At 37.2% G+C, this 18,583-nt stretch overlaps 2 protein-coding genes across 3 annotated transcripts; one reads left to right on the top strand and one right to left on the bottom strand.

Annotated features, from left to right (window-relative positions):
- The first annotated feature begins 1,517 nt into the window (after positions 1-1,517).
- LOC139974279 (elongin-C) lies at positions 1,518-11,032 on the top strand. Its single transcript, XM_071981294.1, has 4 exons — positions 1,518-1,664; positions 2,663-2,839; positions 6,603-6,651; positions 9,111-11,032. The coding sequence occupies exons 2-4, from the start codon at positions 2,677-2,679 to the stop codon at positions 9,250-9,252; spliced, it is 354 nt and encodes a 117-aa protein (XP_071837395.1). The 5' UTR covers positions 1,518-1,664; positions 2,663-2,676; the 3' UTR covers positions 9,253-11,032.
- A 564-nt stretch (positions 11,033-11,596) lies between these two features.
- On the bottom strand, positions 11,597-18,300 carry LOC139974272 (ribonuclease H1-like). 2 transcript variants are annotated; one of them, XM_071981285.1, is made up of 7 exons: positions 18,119-18,300; positions 17,633-17,812; positions 15,358-15,542; positions 14,821-14,987; positions 13,981-14,065; positions 13,451-13,575; positions 11,597-12,608 (listed from the first exon to the last, which is right to left on the bottom strand). In XM_071981285.1, the coding sequence occupies exons 1-7, from the start codon at positions 18,235-18,237 to the stop codon at positions 12,522-12,524; spliced, it is 948 nt and encodes a 315-aa protein (XP_071837386.1). In that variant the 5' UTR covers positions 18,238-18,300; the 3' UTR covers positions 11,597-12,521. The 2 variants fall into 2 exon arrangements, with proteins under 2 accessions (XP_071837386.1, XP_071837384.1); XM_071981283.1 differs by having other exon boundaries at positions 11,598-12,608; positions 15,358-15,537; positions 17,625-17,812; positions 18,119-18,299.
- Positions 18,301-18,583: the final 283 nt, after the last annotated feature.

The following is an 18,583-nucleotide window of genomic DNA, read 5'->3' as shown; positions in this document are numbered from 1 at the left end:
GAGCAAATCAGTGCAATGGACAGTATTGTTATTTATTTTTCAGCCAGCTGAAAGAAAGTGTTCGTCATGACATTGTGGGGTTGGAGGGGGGGGGGGGCGGATTTTGTTTCTTTTAAGCCTTCAAAGGAATACACACAATTATAGTGTCTCGGGACATATGTGAGATTTCTTGTTTATTTTGCTTTACGACATGTAGCCTACACCTATATACTACAACTTCACACAGGCGAGTCATGCACTGACACAGTGATACTTCCTCTCTTTTCTATCTCCCCCCCCCCCCCCACTCCGCTCCCAATTTTATGCGACAACTAAAGGTAACCAATCATAGAAACAATAACAATATGGTATAGTGCACAGCCGACGCGTGCATATGCGATATGTATAACAGAAACCATACATGCAAAGGAGTTCACTGAAACGACTATTTCATATTATTCTTGTTTAACAAATTAAACAAGATTGTAAAACGTTCACACTTAAGATTTAGCATTTACCCCGCCCATCAGTGATGAATACACTAAGGAAATGTGAGAAATTACTCATTTCCGTAACGGATTGTCATAACTTTAAATACTTATTGTATCGCAGTTCACTGGCTATAATTCCATATTGAATACCGTAGTAATTGGCGAACTTGAAAGGGGATTATCAAGACCGATTAAGCTTCGGGCTAGTTATTATTGTTATTATTAAATTGGGGGAAACTGGGGGAGGGGAGAGGGGGAGAGGGCGTGGGGAGAGGGCGAGGGGGAGGGGAGGGGGAGAGGGGCAAAAGACCTTCTGCATCACATCGTTAAAATGTACGTACCTGCTCATACATGAAAGGACACAGGATGATAACTGTCAACGTTATAGCAAATTAACGTTGTAAAGATGTAGAGGATACCATTCCACGGGTAGTAAAATATTACTCATGACTGTAAGGGTCCAACCAGGGTATCAACCTAAAGTATGATACAAATGATTGATGGAGAAAAGTGAGACCATGGTTCACTTCTAACTCGGCTTGGGCCTAACTTGAAATCGCGTCATTGGCCAATAACTAACTAGACGGGCGAGGAGGGCCGGGCGAGGAGGGCCGGGCGAGGAGGGCCGGGCGAGGAGGGCCGGGCGAGGAGGGGGAAGGATCGAGGGGAAAGTGGAACTCAATCCTTTTACGCCGTCCCCCCTTAAGTAGTTTATCTATTTTCAGTAAAGGACCAAATGACCCCCCCCCCCCCCGTCTCCCGTCCGTACCGCTTCTCGGACGGCATATATCAAGGAGGTAAATTAGATGAGCCCCGAGGTAGGCCTACTAGGAATTAGGCGCCCGGCGTGGTTTTCACTATCGAACACACAGATCAGATTTGCACCTTCCGTGATATGGTAACTGCGACGACTCTCGCTTCCTATTTTAACTCTCATTACATGAATAATCTAGTTGGTACGCTAAATTTATCTTAAATTTTCTTTGTCTCAATCAGCACGTGTCCATCGCTAGACTAAAGTTTTTGTTGTTAGCGTTGTGATAGAGGATAATTCCTAACAGCAGAAAATAACTGACCAAACGATGTCAACGTAAATTGGTCACCTACTATACACTTAATTGCTTTGGTTACTTGGAATTCGCATTGCGTATGGTACTCAGAAATCGAACATCGTCAACCGGCTTAAGAACAAAAGTAAGACAATTCATTGTTCCATTTCCTGATTCCTTACTTTTAGAATGAAGTGTAATTTAACTTAATCTCATTTTATACGTATAAATTCGACCGTTCGGTGGATCGTTGATTCAAGTTTTACCCGAATTTCCTGTAACTGCTTCATATTTCACATTGCACATTGCACAAGTACTGTACAAGAGGCATACTATAGCATAGGCTAACTGTTAATTGTTAAGGCTAGGCTAAGTTAGGCTGAACTACAGTTTCTGGGACGTTTCTAAAGTTCTGTTACTACTCTAACCTAGAAATAGTGTTACGTTGGTGATATAAAGTAGGTTGTACAGTAACCTACGCTTAGTCCATATTTCCTTGACAAAACAATGCAGGCAATTTTAGTGTTACTTGGCCCTTGGCATTTCTGGAATATCTAATGATAAGTTCTTCACTTCCCTTAATACTAGTTAGGGAAATAATGTTAGTAATAGTAGGAGATTTTTTACACAATGTTAGTAGTCCAGTGTTTTATGGTTCTAGAAAAGGGGTTCATTTCTGTTCTACACTTGGTTTCGAAACAACTTTGTTCGTCATGGCTGCACTGCAGTGATGTCGATTGGGTGCCTTTGCCTACCACAGTTTTGTAATAGTGGTCAGATGCTGGGGTACACCCTCTCGTGCGTCGGATGGGGATGTTAAATGGCGGCCCCGGGAGTAGGAGTGGGAGCGAATTCACACCCCTGCCTTGTTATCCTCTGAACACTTATTAAAAAGAGAAGGCTTGAAATGAGCCGGTGTTCATCCATGATCTAACATGGATAGAGTCTCAAATAAGCTACCGTAAGGAATCGTGATCCTTGGGTCTCTAAACTTTACTTGAAATATGAAATAAATGAGAACAATGCTTCACATAAAGATGGGATCGATCTGACGTTGCAGTGACTCCACTTAACACCACAATTTGAGGTCAAGACCTTGGTAAAGTGGCAAAACTAACTTCCATCTCTCTATTTCTCTCACAGATACAACATTGAAGATGGCCGAAACCAAAGCTGGTGATGATGAAAAGATGTACGGTGGATGCGAAGGGCCAGATGCAATGTATGTGAAGCTGGTGTCCTCTGATGGCCATGAGTTCATTGTGAAGAGAGACCATGCATTGACATCAGGAACAATAAAGGCGATGCTTAGTGGTCCAGGTAAACATATATTTCTACGGTGATTCTATGTTCAGAAGAATGAAATAGAATTGACTGTTGACATGTTTACAAACAGTGAACAGTTTCTATTAGCTTGTATGTATAGTATCTGCACCTTTCATCAAAGTTTGATGTATATGCTGTTTGTAAATTGCTTTGAATTTCACATATATACCTGTTCAAAATTAACGATTTGGGTTGGGGAAGGTGGGGTTGAAAATTTTCTTGAACGGATGTTAGTTTGATAACAAAATGAGCAACTTGCACCAGTTGTAGTTTTTGGAAGTATAGTCAAGTGGGGTAAAAAAAAAACAATTTACCTAAAGTTTGCTCTAAAAATTGATGAGTAAGAGGTATTGTTTCGGTTCCAATGTTCAAGTGTGTGGAGTGGGATTCTCTTAAAGAGAATCTTACAAAAATAACTTTTTTGTAAATGGAAAGTGTCGTTTTTTGCGAAAAATGTTGTTTTTTTTTTACCCCCAAAATTTGCTTAATTCGGGGTAATAAAAAACAATGCCGGGGTAAAAAAAACAATGCTAGAAAACAGCTATTTTCTTCATGAATGTATCTTAAAATCATGTTTGCATATAATTACATCTAAGTATGAGCTACTACCTTTACATGCAAAAATTGTGAAATTGTCTTAATTCGTAATTATGGATGGCTCGTGTCATATGTCATGCTCAGCCATATTCATACTGTACAGTGTGTACATATGATGCTACATAACTGTGGTGTAATATAGTAGAAACATTAGAGTTGAGCCAATTTCAGTTACATCTGCCCAATTATTTAACGTTTTTGACACAAGACAGACATGAAAACAATTCGCCTAACCTCTAAAATCAACATTATGGAAAAATTCATCCATTCGGGCAAAATAGGGAGTACATTGGAGTCGGAAAGTACTTGTTTTTTTTACCCCATTCGCATCATTTTTTGGGGGTAAAAAAAACCAAGGTCCCCCCATGAAGCGTGAATGAAGTTGGAGTAATTCTACCATGGGGGAGTGTAATATCACTAACTGCTATGCTGTAACTGCTGGAATAATCTCCACATCATATAAGCTGGGTATGCAGGAGAAAGTTTCGGATATGTTGTACAAACTTCAAATTTTGCTAGTTTAGCATTCGCTTGATTCGATGAAGTGGTGATTGGCAGCAAAGTGACATAGAGTTCCAGAAATTATATAATAATAAACTAGACATATAGGACTATCACCCAAAATAAATTGGAACTTTGGCTAAATATTCCCCTTCTATAAAAAGGTTTTTTTTTTTTTTACCCCAACTACCCCCTTGTTTTTAGCTCATACCAGCATGCTGGTGTGAGCTATTGTTACAGTGCGGCGTCTATCACTCTATCATTCTATCACTCTATCACTCTATCCGTCAACAATTGGTAAAACCGCTCCCACTCGCACAGTGTTTGATGGAATTTCATTAAACTTGGACACAAGGACCATTGGGTATAGGGCCATCAGAGATGGTCCAAAATTTGGGGTCAAAGGTCACCTGTGGGCCGTAATGGGCCATTTTGTGGAAATACGCAAAATGCTTCTTCTCCTACAGATTCCATGGTACAATGTTGAGGGTTTGTCACGATAGTACTATGGTAGTTTTACCTTCAGGGTGTTCATGAATTTGAGATCAAAGATCAACTAGGGGTCTTTTGTGGCCCGGGCTGCGGCCCTATATTTTCAAATTGCTACTGTTCGTACAGTGTATGGCCAATTATCATGAAACTTGGTTACAATGTTCCTTGGGATGAGAGTTACGAGGGGTGTTCGGAAAATTGAGGTCAGATGTCATTTAGGGGGTCATCGGGGGTCATTCTTTGTAATATTTTCAAATATCTCAATCTCCTCAAGATTTTGATGGATCATATTCAAAGTTGAACTGATGATTGTTGGATTGTGTATGAATAAGGTGATGCCTAAAAAATGTTGGTCAAAAGTTAATTAATTACAATTAATCCCCATTGTTTAAAAAAATCTGAGCCTTCACTTTTTGCCAAAGCTCCTTTAATTTGTCTCCCAGTGTCTGCAGTGTTTGTTTACATTTGTGGTTAAGCTCTGCAGAGGCCGTTAGTGGAATTAAAGCAGGACTGGGAGTTGTTATTAACTGTTGAACTGTAAGCATGAGAGCCCTATAGCCAATCAGCACTTGCCGATTCTTAGAAGTCTTTGAGCCTGAGGTATGTAGGCAGCTTGTGAAGTTATGTCTTGTAGGGAGTGCTTGTGAAGTTATGTCTGCTAAGGTAGAGGGGAGAAAGTTTAATAGGGTAGGTCAGTGCATGGTATTGTTTGAGAGAGTGGGTAAAATAGGATTTAAAGGGGGAAAATAGGAATTATAGCCAGTGGTGTGGCCAGGATTCTGCTAACGGAGGGGGGGGGGGTATCCCTCATGGGCCCAAAATTGGTTTTGTGGGCCCCACATTTTTCAGCTCGAAAAGGTATGAGCTTCTGCACCATTGGTGCTCTAGTTTTTTTACCCCAACTGACTATACTCTATTATGCTGATTAGTATTGTTAAATTTCAGAAGAAGGAGAATCAAGATAAAGCAAGATTTCCTTGTGATTTGCTCTGTAGATTAACCATGTTATAAACTGATATAAATCAGCATGTAGGGTTGACATTTTCTAACCATAATACAGTATACCATATCAAGTCCAATGATAGCTCCCGATAACTACTGTAAAATCTAATTCACAAAAGTTGGCTACAAATTAGCAATTCTTTCTTGTTTCTTTTAATAAATGTATGAAAAACAATTGTTCATCAGCCACTGTCATGGAATAGTGCAGCGCTTGTATTGTGTGTACTGTAGTACTTTAAAGCTTTGTTCTGTTTGTCTTTCCAAAAGTTAAAATACTTTGTTGAAGTTTTCTTCAGAAAACTCTTTTTTTTGGACACATATTTCCATTTGTGTAAGTAATTCACTCACTTTATGCATCAGTTAGCTAATCCAATACCAGTTGTATTATTCCTGGACTATTTGGCAAGTGTACTCATCCTGTTTCTATTGTACACAATTACTGTACAATGGGAGTGTTGAATGTAATGGACGAAACAGTTGATGGCAGAAGTGCCCAACACATCAGATTAAAATGCAAACTGTCTCAGCGATGATTTACCCCCGAGTCTTCTGGCTTCAATGATATCAAGATCGTCATTGCGTTGCAAGCAATACTCTCTGGAGAATCAAAGTCAACATAATCCCATCATAATCTCAACATAATCCCATCATGAATGGACAGTCTGTCTTTGTAGATCTTAAGGGATCATCCAAACTTGTTGGAAAGTCTTAGGTCTAGACGCAGAAGCTGGACATAAGAAACTAGTTATTGAATTGCAAAATTTGCTATGCAACATGGTCATATTTCTGCTGTCTTCAAGTAGAAAAATGTAAAACAGTTTTATTCACAGGAACCATAGTATTTTAAAAAGATACAAAATGTGTAGACTTCAAGAAACTGCACTATACAAAAATTGGAACTGTAAATGATTCCCTTGAAGATGGTCATATCAGGTATTGACAAGTTATTCCAAAAACTCTGTATGCACTGGTTAGATAAAGTACTGTATGTTCTGGGGGCCAAAAAACCACCAGTTCTAGTTAGAACTGTTGAAAGTACAGCTGCCATGAGTTACAGTATCTATATATTTATCAGTATGATTTATAGTATATTCTTCTTTTTTATTCTGCTATATATTATCACTCTGTTTCAATGTCAAACAACTTCACCTCTTCTCTTTTTCAGGTCAATTTGCTGAAAATGAGACAAATGAGGTTCATTTCAAAGAAATACCGTAAGTATGAGTTTCACTGTCAACCTTACTTAAGAACATTTGTTTGGACTTGAAAAGAACTTTTACTAAAATTATATAATAATATTACTTGGAGTTTGACTGGAAGGGAAGGGTGGTGTTGGATAATTCCTGTGCCACAAAATATCCTGTTTCAGGATGAGATGTTCTAAATTTGGAGCGTTTGAATATCATCCTTGAAACATAGAACCACCAAAACACCCTCAATATTCCACTTCCCTTTAATCGTATAGTTAAGGTTCATAATCCTTGATGTCAAACTGGATGGATGGTGGGGGGGGGGGGGAGGGGGATAGGGTGAACATCATATCATGTCCATTGTCCAATAATTAAGGGCCAAAAATATGGTAAACTTACTCTAAGGCACAATATACACTATGGTCCCCTTTTTACAAATATTGTTTGTGTGAACACTTGTACATTACAACACTGTTAAATCTGGGATTGAACAGTAATGTTCAAACCATCCGCTGTGGTACACCAGCCCACAATGATGATGATTTTTTTTTTTTTCCCCTGTAACAGCATCATGTAAAGAGATGCTGTTTCAAAGTACATAGTGTGGTACCTTTATTTAAAATAGGTCAAACAACTTTTCTTTAAATGGTCTCTCCTCTGGTATGTATGGTTAAGGCCCGGTCACACTACAGCGATATTTTATCAGAATACGGTCCGATATATCCGATTTTAGGCCGAAGAGTGAGGTTTGTGGTAGTGAATGTAATGAATGCAGTGGAATATTCGAATACCTACTCCAAATCTGAGGGGTTCTGGAACGGACTACATTCTGAAGTGACGTCACATCGAAAAACGATAAAAATCGGAAGAGAAATCGGATAGCTATCCGATAAAAGGAATTGGAGTCAATATCAAAGAAAATTTCAAAACATCGGAATGGCTCAACAGATAGCAAATCAGGTCCTTTATCACTGTGGCTAGAAGACCCGAACGAAAAACAGGCTGTTTCGATTCCTCCGGGAAAATCGGATAGTATTCCGATAAAAAATCGGTATAGTGTGACCGGGCCTTAAGTTACAGTCCTGATCAGGAAGAAAGACAAAAGCTGATGTAACACTATGGCTGATTTACATTTCAACCACCTCACTCCCCCCTTCCCCCCTCCTCTTTTCACACCACCTTGTGAACAGTTGGTGCACACCCTGCGAATGCAACTTTCATAGAACATGTTTTCTATATAAATAATATGAATTATACGATGTAAATTCATCCGTCACTATGAATTTCTCTTTTTGCTGTGCATTGCTTTCTTTAAATCATCCCAGTAGTGAAGCTTGCCTGCAGCAGAGAGACTTTAGATCTTCTCAGGCTACAGGAATGTGACTGACAGTGATAGTCTTATTCCCAAATGCAGTCTTGAATTCTCTGCTAGATTAAGGGGACAAGTGTTATTCCTGTCAGAACCAAAAATAGGGGTTAAATCAACTTTGAGAAATGAAACTGATTTTAAGTCCGTTTTCTGCTTTTGGCATGAGTGGGCAGACAAAAGAATGAAAAGATTTTCTACTGTCATGAAGAAATGAGAAAATTGGTGAAAATAGGACAAATGAAAATATGAATTCTGGTTTACAAACAAGGACAGAATTCGACGCAGATCTCAACAAAACAAGGTCAAAGTGTGCTTCTAGTTAATTCCATGTCTGTTTAAATTCAGTCCAGAGATGAGCTTGTGATTCATCAGAAATGTGGTGAAACAATCAAACAAAGTAATATGGCTTACTAATCCCAGTAATGATGAATTTGTAGTCTAAGGGTGCCACATGTTTCGTTTGTGAAACTTATGGAAGTTGCAGATGATAACGCAGAGGGTACAGTTTACTTGTACATTATACTAGTATATTATACTTATATAGTGTACTGTCCAATTTGAATTAAGATATTAATTGTCACTCATGCTCCAATTTATAAAGAAAGTTTATTGCTACTGTCAAAGAATTTTTCCCTCATTGAGATATAGAATTGTCTAATATAGCATATAGAAAATAGTTTGGAGAATCAGAAATCACCAAGAAAATAACATTTAAGAAGTTTTTTAGGCTGGACATGCTATCTGAGTTTGAATCAGTCGGCCATTAAATGATACAGTTTGTTTCCTAAACACAATGTAATGTAAGTTACAGTACTCTGTCTTCTGCCATGTGCAATATTAGTTAATCTATGCAGCCTTGAAATGCCATTGTTGTAAGAGTCAACCTTGGGTCTATTATCGAGTCGACTTAGGTCAAATCGGAAGTCAAGTCATTCAATAGATTGCACAATTGGAATCGCACAATTCCAATGCATTAGTAAAGTCAAAATGGCAGATCCTAGGTCTTTAGGTACTAGATCCTCCACAGTAGAAACATTGCATGCATTTCCTCGGCATAAAGTTCATACCAATTTTCGACTTTTCATTATTTTCTTGGTCTTCTTCTCTTTAACAGGTCACATGTCCTCTGTAAGGTCTGCACCTACTTCACATACAAGTTCCGTTACACCAACAGTTCCACAGAAATCCCAGAGTTCCCGATAAAACCAGACATAGCCCTCGAACTCCTGATGGCCGCAAACTTCTTAGATTGCTAAATTCAGAGACTTTAGTTCTGCTTTCGGTGACAAGAATTTTCCGGTTAAAAGAGGCAGTGTCGTAACGTTGCTTTTCTTGAGCCGTGTTCATTGCGAACTACCATACTACCCTGCATATCGTTTAAGTAAAATTACTAAAGTTTTCAAAATACTTTGTATTAATCAAAAGTGTGCAGTGCATTTGAGCTACTTTCGGTTTGTACCTTGAGTGCAAAGTCATATTTCTAATGTGATACAGGGGTGCATACAAGAAAGGATGTTAACATTACCTATTTTCTTCAATTTCTTATTCAAAGTTTAATCTCAAAAAGTTAACCTGGTAGAAACTGAGTATCCAAATCACAGGATACTAGTCCAGAAACCTAGTGTCGTATTTCTAATCTGAAAATTGCAAATATGATATAAGGAATATGGATGGACTGTGGTCAAGTTTGTTATAATAAAGTATGAGTATTTTATGATTCTAGTGTCCATGATGTTCAATATTTTTGTGCTGTAATTTTTTAAAGTCCCAAAGAACGGCATTTCCATACAAATTTGGAAAACCTTGACTGTGTCAGTCTGTTTAAAAATTTGTTTTTCATGTCACAAATCTTCTAACGCCCTCCAGCACAGTATAGCCAGATATTCGGTTCTGTAACTAAGCTTGAAAAATTCAGATAACTATAGGGACAATAACCTATTTATTGAACTGAATGTGAAGTTTTTCATGTTATTACAGTCTAGGATTAATATAACAGACAACGTATTAAACACCTTGTGTTATACCTGAACTGGTAAAGTTAAATCGATGAGTTGATGGACAGCCTCTCTATACTTACTCAAACCCATGTGATTTTGGTAACTATTCACTTGATAAAATTACTGTTCACATTTATTATGATTGTATGAAGGGTGTTAATAAGGATAGTGCAATAGGGGGTTGGCTTGTCTATTACTTGAAAATAATACTGTTTGAGAAAATGTTGTTATGAATTAACAACATTTATCCAGACATTGCCCTCTTATGTAATATTACAGCCGTTTGTCCAGATGCAAGTAAAATATCTACTGTTGTTGTTTGTGAAGTATTGAGTGTGGTTTTCTAGGCATGCATGCAGGGGTCCTGGGTGCCATTTCTTTCAAAATACATTCTGGTGATTCCAGGATTTTAAAAAACAAATTTTCTGTACCAGGGCTGATCCAGGATTTTAAAAAGGAGGGTAGTGGTCCTGGGGTCTTGAAGCAAGACTCCCTTGAATGGTGGCTCTGAGAGTGCTCCCTCAGGGAAAAAAAATAAATCAATATGGAAAATGGTGCTTTCTGAGGCATTCTTGCATGTATAACACATTAGGTTATACATGCAAGGTTGAACAGTACAAGTAGTAATCCAGATTAAAAATCGTTTGAACAGATAACTTAAAATATTTTGTCAATGATCTAATGTTCTCCATGTCAGCCATCACACTGAAACCAAAGTTCGTAGGGTTTATCTATATTTTTTATTCATTATTCTTTTATTTATTTTGCTGTTCAGACCATTTTTACAACTTTTTCCACATCTGAATATGAAAAGTAACCATGACAACACTCTTTTGGTTGCATCTTCATGGAGGTCATATAGTGAAAAAGTACTGTATAAGTAAAAATGAACACTTTATCGAAAATATACTTAAAGTGCAGTATGCATCTCTGATGGTTTATATTTGCTGATTAAATGTACTTGTTTCATTACCTGCTACTGCATATTTATATAGTGGAGAGTAACAGTGAATAAAAAGAAAAGATGTTTTCACAGAAATTCTTTACCCTTTTTTTGGTTAAATGAAAATAAACACTTTATTCTGATCCATTTTCACTGGGAGAAAAAAGGTACAAGTTTAATAGTAAAATATTTGTAACTGTACCACTCCCCCCCCCCCCCCCCTTTAGCAAGATGATTTTCCTTGCTTATGACTCTGTGGTACACCTTTCTTTACATTCCTTTATTTTGCTGTTGTTTTATTTTGAACCATTTTTCAACTTTCTGACATCTAAATACATCTAGTAACCATGTCAACACATTTTGGTTTGCATCTTCCAGGAGGCTCCCCTCCCCCCTCTTCTGTCAAGCCCACACATCAACAGCAATCATATATCAGACTGGCTGACTGAGCAATGTGATTAACAAAGAACAATAGCAGAAAACAAAACAGTAATTTTCAATAAAATTATGCATCTCTTTTGTATTTGTAATTGCGGTTGGCATGTTGACAAAAATATAAGATTACAAACAATGTCTTCATGAATACAAACAAACAAAACAAAGGGGTTGTGCCTATTGTTTTATGAATGACAAAGAAAATTTCCATTTGTTTACAATTTTAAACTTTTCTTGTTGTTGCCACTTTAAAATAATTGCAATGTTTATAGAGTAGTTTGGAAACAATATGGTTAAAGTTAACAGACAGTTTCTTATGCTCTTTTGATTATTAAGTAGCATGTGACTGTATGTGAAGCGTTTGAGGTACAAGATGTTGCAATATCCTGTACCACAATCCTGAAAAAGTCATTGTGCAGAGTTATAAGAAATAACCATTTGCAAAATCACTCATCCATATTTTTAAGAGGAATTCTTTTGTGCAATTCACTTCCTCAAAAACTGTCAACATTGTGTTACTAACTTACACTGTAAACGTTAATGCTTTTCAATAGTTGTAATGTAGAGGTTTCAGTAAGGACGTTTGGTGTCAACAATTAATGTTTGGAGGCTTGTACATAGGAAAATACAATCATTTCTATGTTGCAACATTTCCTATCAAAGAAAAGGCTATGATCGTAAAGTTTGACATATGCTTCAACAAAGTTTATGTTACTCCTGATGAACCAACAAGCCACTGAACTTCTGACTGATGAATCACAATGTAAACATATTTCAATATTCATGTTTTTACTTGATGAAAGATGTGATTTACTTGAAAATGATTGTCTGGTCTGTTCAGTGTTTAAATCATGAAATGTTCTATAATTATAAATATCACATTCATAAGAACCAAAACATGAAATAATTAAATTTTTGTTACTAACAGACAACATGAGCACCAAACATCACTTTTTCTTCTGTTTCCCACAACATCAGCACAAAAAAATATCACTTTTGTTTCGTTCAAAACTTTCACCTCTCCTCTCTGTCAAACTCGGACTTTACAGACTGCCTCGCAGCTTATTTGTCCTTTTAACTTTTGGCACATCTTGTTGTATCAAGGATGTATCTATATTTGAAACTGTGAATTCAACACACAGAACACTTGTTAATTTGGAGGGCACGCAGCACCTTCTCTAGCCAGTTTGTCGGCAGCTTCATTCCCCGGTATATTGCTGTGACCTGGGACGTGAATCTGTTGAGGAGAAAGCAACAGAGAGAATAGTTATTTTTTTTCCATTTACCTAATACAAAGTCCAGATGGAATACTTTATGCATACTGGTCAAAGGAACCAAATCATGAACCAAGGATTCAATTGAATGATTCAGACCAATGAAAAGACAGGATCAAAGAATACTCTTCCTTTCAACTTTCAATCTAAGTGTGTTTTCTTGTAGATGTATACACAGTTCATTTATAAGTTTATGTTTTTAATTATTTTACTGTACTCTTTCCTTTTGCTATAAATTTGCCACTCTTGTTTTACTTCAGGTAGGTTTATACTTTTACCACTTCCTATTAGATCAAGAGGTCCAGATCCAGCTGAATGAGATAAAAAATTTGTGCCCAATCTAGCACAGACACAACTGGTTTATCTCATGTTTACCCGCATCAGGGCCAGCTCAGGCACTGGGAAAACCTCACCAGACCCCCTTTTGAAGTCATAACTTTCATGGGCCAATGAAGAATTTTCAAAATAACTCATTTTGTAATCACCCTGGGCCTTGAGGCTGTCTCCAACAATTCCCTCCTCGCCATGCTTGACCCTTTCTCAAGTTGCACAGATGAATCATTCAGCAACTTGTGTGTTAAAATGCAAGCATGTATTTTTGACAGTCCAAACAGTGGAGATGTGCCACAGTACTATACAGACAATATGATACAATACAATACAGACAATACAATGCATGGAGTACAATACAAGAGTAATGGCATTAGGACTACTCCTATAGCTTATATAACAGGAACTTTCTAATCACCTACCAGAAAGATAGCTTAGGATACCTCAAACTTCTTTTGCTTTTATTAATAATTACCCATTGTACATCTACTCTACCACAGAGGCCGTCTAACCGGACAACGTCTTCCTTGTTCAGTACCTCTGTGCCGTTTGCGGTCTTCCAACCGTTACGCTTCCACCTTTTCACCCAGTCTGTGGCACCTTCAAGAAGTAGTATATTACATGTGTGTCATTGACAAATGTACATTCAGTAGCTAGTATGATCCTTTTTCTCTTGTAATGGGTGAAGGTATGGGACAAGGTTGGAGGAGGGGGGGGGGTTAGGCAGCAGAAATGGGTGAGTTATAATTCCAAAGGCAGCCTCTTACATCACTGAATGAATTTCAACAGAACTCTTTCAAGCTAATAACAATTTTCTAAACTGTTTTAGAATATTAATTGAGATATAAACATTAATTTTTTTGGGGGTGTGATGGGGGGGGGCCGGGGAGTAAAGAGGGGTGTTCATACCTCATAATAAGGATTTCTGGCATAGATTAATGATAATGCCTGTGTGTCTGCTCCTGAAATATTACAATAATATCAAGGTACCAAAGCTATACTAACACTTTATGGTGTATTTGCTATCTGTGTACAGCTTCAGTTTTGGAATTCCTTGCTGCTTTGCTACTTCAATAGCTCTTATTGCTGCCTGAAAGAAAAATCATCAGAAAAATAAGAAATTAAGACATGCTTGAAATAGTTATCGATTAATTACAATGAGTAAAAAAAAACAACCCAAAAAACAGTAATGTTGTGTAAGAAACATTCGCATGAAAAAGTATTTACGACTGAAACTTTCTAAAAATGAAATTGACAGAAATTTTCTAAAAATGTATGACTCCATGAAATAATCTAAAATATAATGAAATAAGTGCTGAGAGGACTTGACATGTTGTGGTGAAACCTAGGCTGGATTCTAAAGAACTCCAAATTTGTTAAGAAGCTTTGGCAACATTTTAAATATTAAACAGTAAATTTTTATCCTCTCTTTTCCCTCTTAGGATAGACAGGAGGTACGTTTGGAGGACGAGCATTTCAGCCAAATTTAAATTTAAATAGGAACATGCCACTACAGGTACCTCAGTTTACCCTCCATGTCAAGACTTGTCCCTAGAATTTACAGCTCTGCATTATTATTATTATTACGGTTCATTTTATAGCTCAAATACTATAAAATATATATAAATATTGATAAAGTACTAAGACTCTCTCTGTCCCTCTCTCACATATATTTCCAGAACTTTCACAGATAACATTTAATCAATTCGATACTTGATATTCAGAAAAGACTTCTTTATTCAAAAGTCTAACCAGCTTACCATTAACAGTCTATTACTGTACTTCACATCATATTATGCTCATCACTTTCTGAACTGCTTATTTCTCAGGTGAGAAAATACTTACAGTAAGTTCAGCTCTCTGATTAGTCTGTTTTCCTTTCAAACGTTCACTGATATCTTTGTCGCTTTGACCGATCCAGTGAACTCCAATTCCGGCTCGAGCACCCCTTCGTCCGTTGTGAGTACAAGACCCATCTGTGTACACTTCAACTCTTTGGCCATCAATGTTATCTGAAATGAAATTTATCCTATATGTTGCAATTTTACAGACCCACAAGAATAAATTTGAAAGCTGATCACATACATCTCTTAATGGTTCACCTGAGATGATTGTTAATTAATTAATAGGTTTGATGGTTGTCACTAGAACATAGGCATTTTGATTGGAAGGTTGGAGGGTGCTGGTACTGTTCAATGATAGTCCATCAACTTTACATTGCAAGTACAATGGTAATTAATGATTGATCTCATTTCTTAAAACCAAACAGATAAACATGGTCAAATTGGTCATCACAATCTCTTTTGCTTCTTTCTGGGACTGCTGGATGTAAAATATATTGAGCATGTCATGTAAAAGGCTGCAAATGTTTGAAACACAAACCTGAGTTGTTAAAACTAGCTGAAGTTCCAGAGAAATTTCTCTTTTGAGTGGAATCAGAAAACTTTGGTCTTTTGCTGAGTAATTCTTCTTCTGCATCATCCATCGCTCGCTTTGCAGCGGCTGCTAACTTGATGGCTTGGCCGACAGAGCAACATGGACAGTGATGAATGACACCAGCACCTGTTAACATGAGTAACTTTATTGAAATTACAGTATTCAACAACAGTTGGTTTTTCCCCAACAGAGCCTTTGCTTGACCACTTGAGTAAGGATTGATGTCTTTCTATCCAATGTAATGGTGAAAATCTTCTGTTTTCAGAATGGTTTGATAACTTCATGATAAACAATAAGGAATCTTGTATAACATAGCAAAATGGTGTACAAAATTAGCACATCCTGCACAAATGCAAACATAAAAGCATTGCTAAGAATTATAAATGGAAGTCACTCGGGGTAATATGTGTATTGTACATAGTAGGGTTGGGCGAAATTTGTTTTTTAACGTCACGATAAATAGTTCAAAAATTATCGCGATATTTCGATAAGTACGATAATTTTTCCTTGTTGTTTTTAGTGTGTTCGCAAACACACTAAAATCATCTGCCGATTTCCCACCGGGTTTTTCGCGCAGCGAACTCACCAACCAGACCTGTTTCGTGCGAGCATAATGGCGTGGGGTCCAGGGGCCCGCCTTAAGGCCCCGGTGGGCTCAAGGGGTGGAACCCCTTGTGTGGGGTCCAGGGGGCAAAGGCCCCCGGAAAATTTTAGTATTTTTGCGTGTCTGGCGATAAAATATTCGCAGTTGAGGATTCAAAATACTGACAACTTTTCGGAATTTAAATTGTCACGCAACTGATGAAAATTTTAAAATGACAAGTTAGAGTAGCTATATTATGTGATTAAATGAGAAGAGATTTAATCTTTCTTACAATCTTTACAAAGTTTAACTTACAAACCTGTCGATATTATGAAACAAACTACGTTCAGCAAAGCCCTGTTTCTAGACTGCCTAACAATGAACAGCGTGCATTATACGTACATCAGTTTACAACTGCAGTGTTTACCCCAACTTAAATATCACGGTAGGCTGGCTACATAAGCTGCGAATTTTCCCAGGTACCTTGCCAAACCACCCCCCTGTCTAACACCTGTTTGTTAACATTTTTGGCACGTTTCCAAAAAACTTTTCATGGAGTATAAACTATTTTGGCTCCACTCTAGAATTAATTAGGTCAGTCAGTAAAGGATCGGTAAAGTTATGCGAAATATTATCTTAGACGTTCAAGAAAAGTAGGTAAATATCCCGTAACATTAAGGTAAGTAAAACACACCTCAAGCCAACCGACTGCTCCGCATGAACAAAACAATCTATTCCCCCATGATACACCAGGCACAGTCTATACCATACAGAAATAGCACGATATCAAGGCCCCAATAGCTACAGTATGGCCATCTTTATGAAAGTAAACCTTTTAATCCCATGTTTTAGGCCACTTAGCATGATTAACTAAATGCTAAATATTGTTTCAATGTCCTTGTAGAAAACGTCAACTTCGCAAAATACAATTAGTTGTGTTTTTGTTGTTACGTGAGATCCGTAACCGACGAAGTGGTTAGGCTATTTACTATACACTTAACTATGGTATGATATTATTTTTTCCTTTTTTTGTGTGGAAATTCTAGAAAATACTTTCTTTTCCCCCGGCTTAACACCAGATGTGGTCTTATTGTTTACTCCTAAATGGGTGTACTAGAGCCTTGTTTACATGACATTGGTTGGATTTAGCACGATATGCCAGTTTCGCGTGAATTTTTCGAAAGTATTTTGCTCCATCTTTCGTAAAATTTGAAAGGTGTACCAACTTACTGTTCGTACAAAATTGGTATTTTCTCCACTGATTTTCAGAGTTAATTTCTCTATACAGTAAATGTTGTAAAGGACGGGTTTTTTACGAAGTTCAAAAGTCAGTAAATGAAGTTGATAAACTTTATTTCTTTTCAACTTTCTTAACCATGGAATGCTAGAATAACATTTATACATTTTTCCACATTAATTTCAAATTTCTTTTACAAGAAATTATCGTCATTCGTTCAATCCTCTAAAAATATCGTCTTGAAAAAAAATTATCGCGATAATAATAATTTTCGATATATCGCCCAACCCTAATACAAAGCTAACTTGAAAGCGGTTACTGACCTACACAATATCATTTAATTTTTATGTAATAAAAAAACAACTTAACTTGATATTAATGGATGTGACATACCTGATGTTGTATCAACTGGTGCTTCCACAACATTGTGTTTTGGCTGCAATACTTTTGCTGCCTTGAACTGGGACCGACCTGTGTCGCTGTCAGGACTTCCGTGTAGAAAGGTCTTTGCCTCCTCATGTGTTGAAAACTTCTTGAACTTAGCATTAGGAAATTTACTGACATTGGCTTGACATTCGCTCCTGAAGGATCAAATTAATGAAATGGAATAAGCAAATGTGACCTATGTATGGCTTTACAAATGGCTGATGTTTGTGTGCATCTAATACTTTCATTCATGTTAAGTATTTACTTAAAATTGCGGCTATATCTACTATTTACTTGGCTTAGATTAGAAATACAGCAGGCATTAAGCCCACATTAATGTCATTATACTAGGCCTCCCTAATATCTAACTTTCTTGGTACGGAAGTTACAGCCTAAGTTAGATGCAACCATCAGGTAGTAAAAGCCTTCAATGACTGATAAATATAGCAAAGTCTTTATACCATGTCTCAAATATACCGGTTTTCCAACCCTTCTGAACAGCATAAAAATATTTCCCCATGGTAAAAAAGAATGGAGCTGTTCTTTGGGTCGGTAGAATAGCTTTGACAGCGAAGAGCATCTAACGTTTACATTCAGTCCCGCAACCGATCCATGCTCATGTGTACAATGTATACTACGAAATTTGAAAGCAAAAAACTAAATGACCAGTTACCTGACCAAAGAAAGAATAAAAAATCTGCTAGAGTGGAGTGTGATCAAGTAAATCTGTTGTAGGGAATTGACAGATCATGCTCTCTCAATCGAGCCTGTTTTAGAAGCGGATATATCCCTTACAAAAAACGAATAGCTAAAAGCCTATCAAATGCCTTTTGAATTGATATGTATGGAATGAATTGTGTTTCCTTTTTCAATTATTCATATTTCTAAATAATATGCTATTTTCTCACGTCAAACTCTATCGGTTT

The sequence above is a fragment of the Apostichopus japonicus genome, chromosome 9, assembly GCF_037975245.1.
Source record: "Apostichopus japonicus isolate 1M-3 chromosome 9, ASM3797524v1, whole genome shotgun sequence".
NCBI lineage: Eukaryota > Metazoa > Echinodermata > Holothuroidea > Aspidochirotida > Stichopodidae > Apostichopus > Apostichopus japonicus.
Note: the sequence above shows the minus strand (reverse complement) of the source record. Positions and strands in the feature narration are given on the sequence as shown.

Excerpts from the sequence above, each read along its gene's own strand:
- LOC139974279 (XM_071981294.1), top strand. The coding sequence starts at position 2,677 with ATGGCCGAAACCAAAGCTGGTGATGATGAAAAGATGTACGGTGGATGC. Across the intron at positions 2,840-6,602 it reads GGCGATGCTTAGTGGTCCAG|GTCAATTTGCTGAAAATGAG; the intron begins GTAAACATATAT and ends TCTCTTTTTCAG. Across the intron at positions 6,652-9,110 it reads GTTCATTTCAAAGAAATACC|GTCACATGTCCTCTGTAAGG; the intron begins GTAAGTATGAGT and ends TCTCTTTAACAG.
- LOC139974272 (XM_071981283.1), bottom strand. The coding sequence starts at position 18,237 with ATGCTCTTCGCTGTCAAAGCTATTCTACCGACCCAAAGAACAGCTCCA. Across the intron at positions 14,066-14,820 it reads ATCAGAGAGCTGAACTTACT|GCAGCAATAAGAGCTATTGA; the intron begins GTAAGTATTTTC and ends TTTTTCTTTCAG. Across the intron at positions 12,609-13,450 it reads GTAGAGTAGATGTACAATGG|ATTCACGTCCCAGGTCACAG; the intron begins GTAATTATTAAT and ends TCTCCTCAACAG.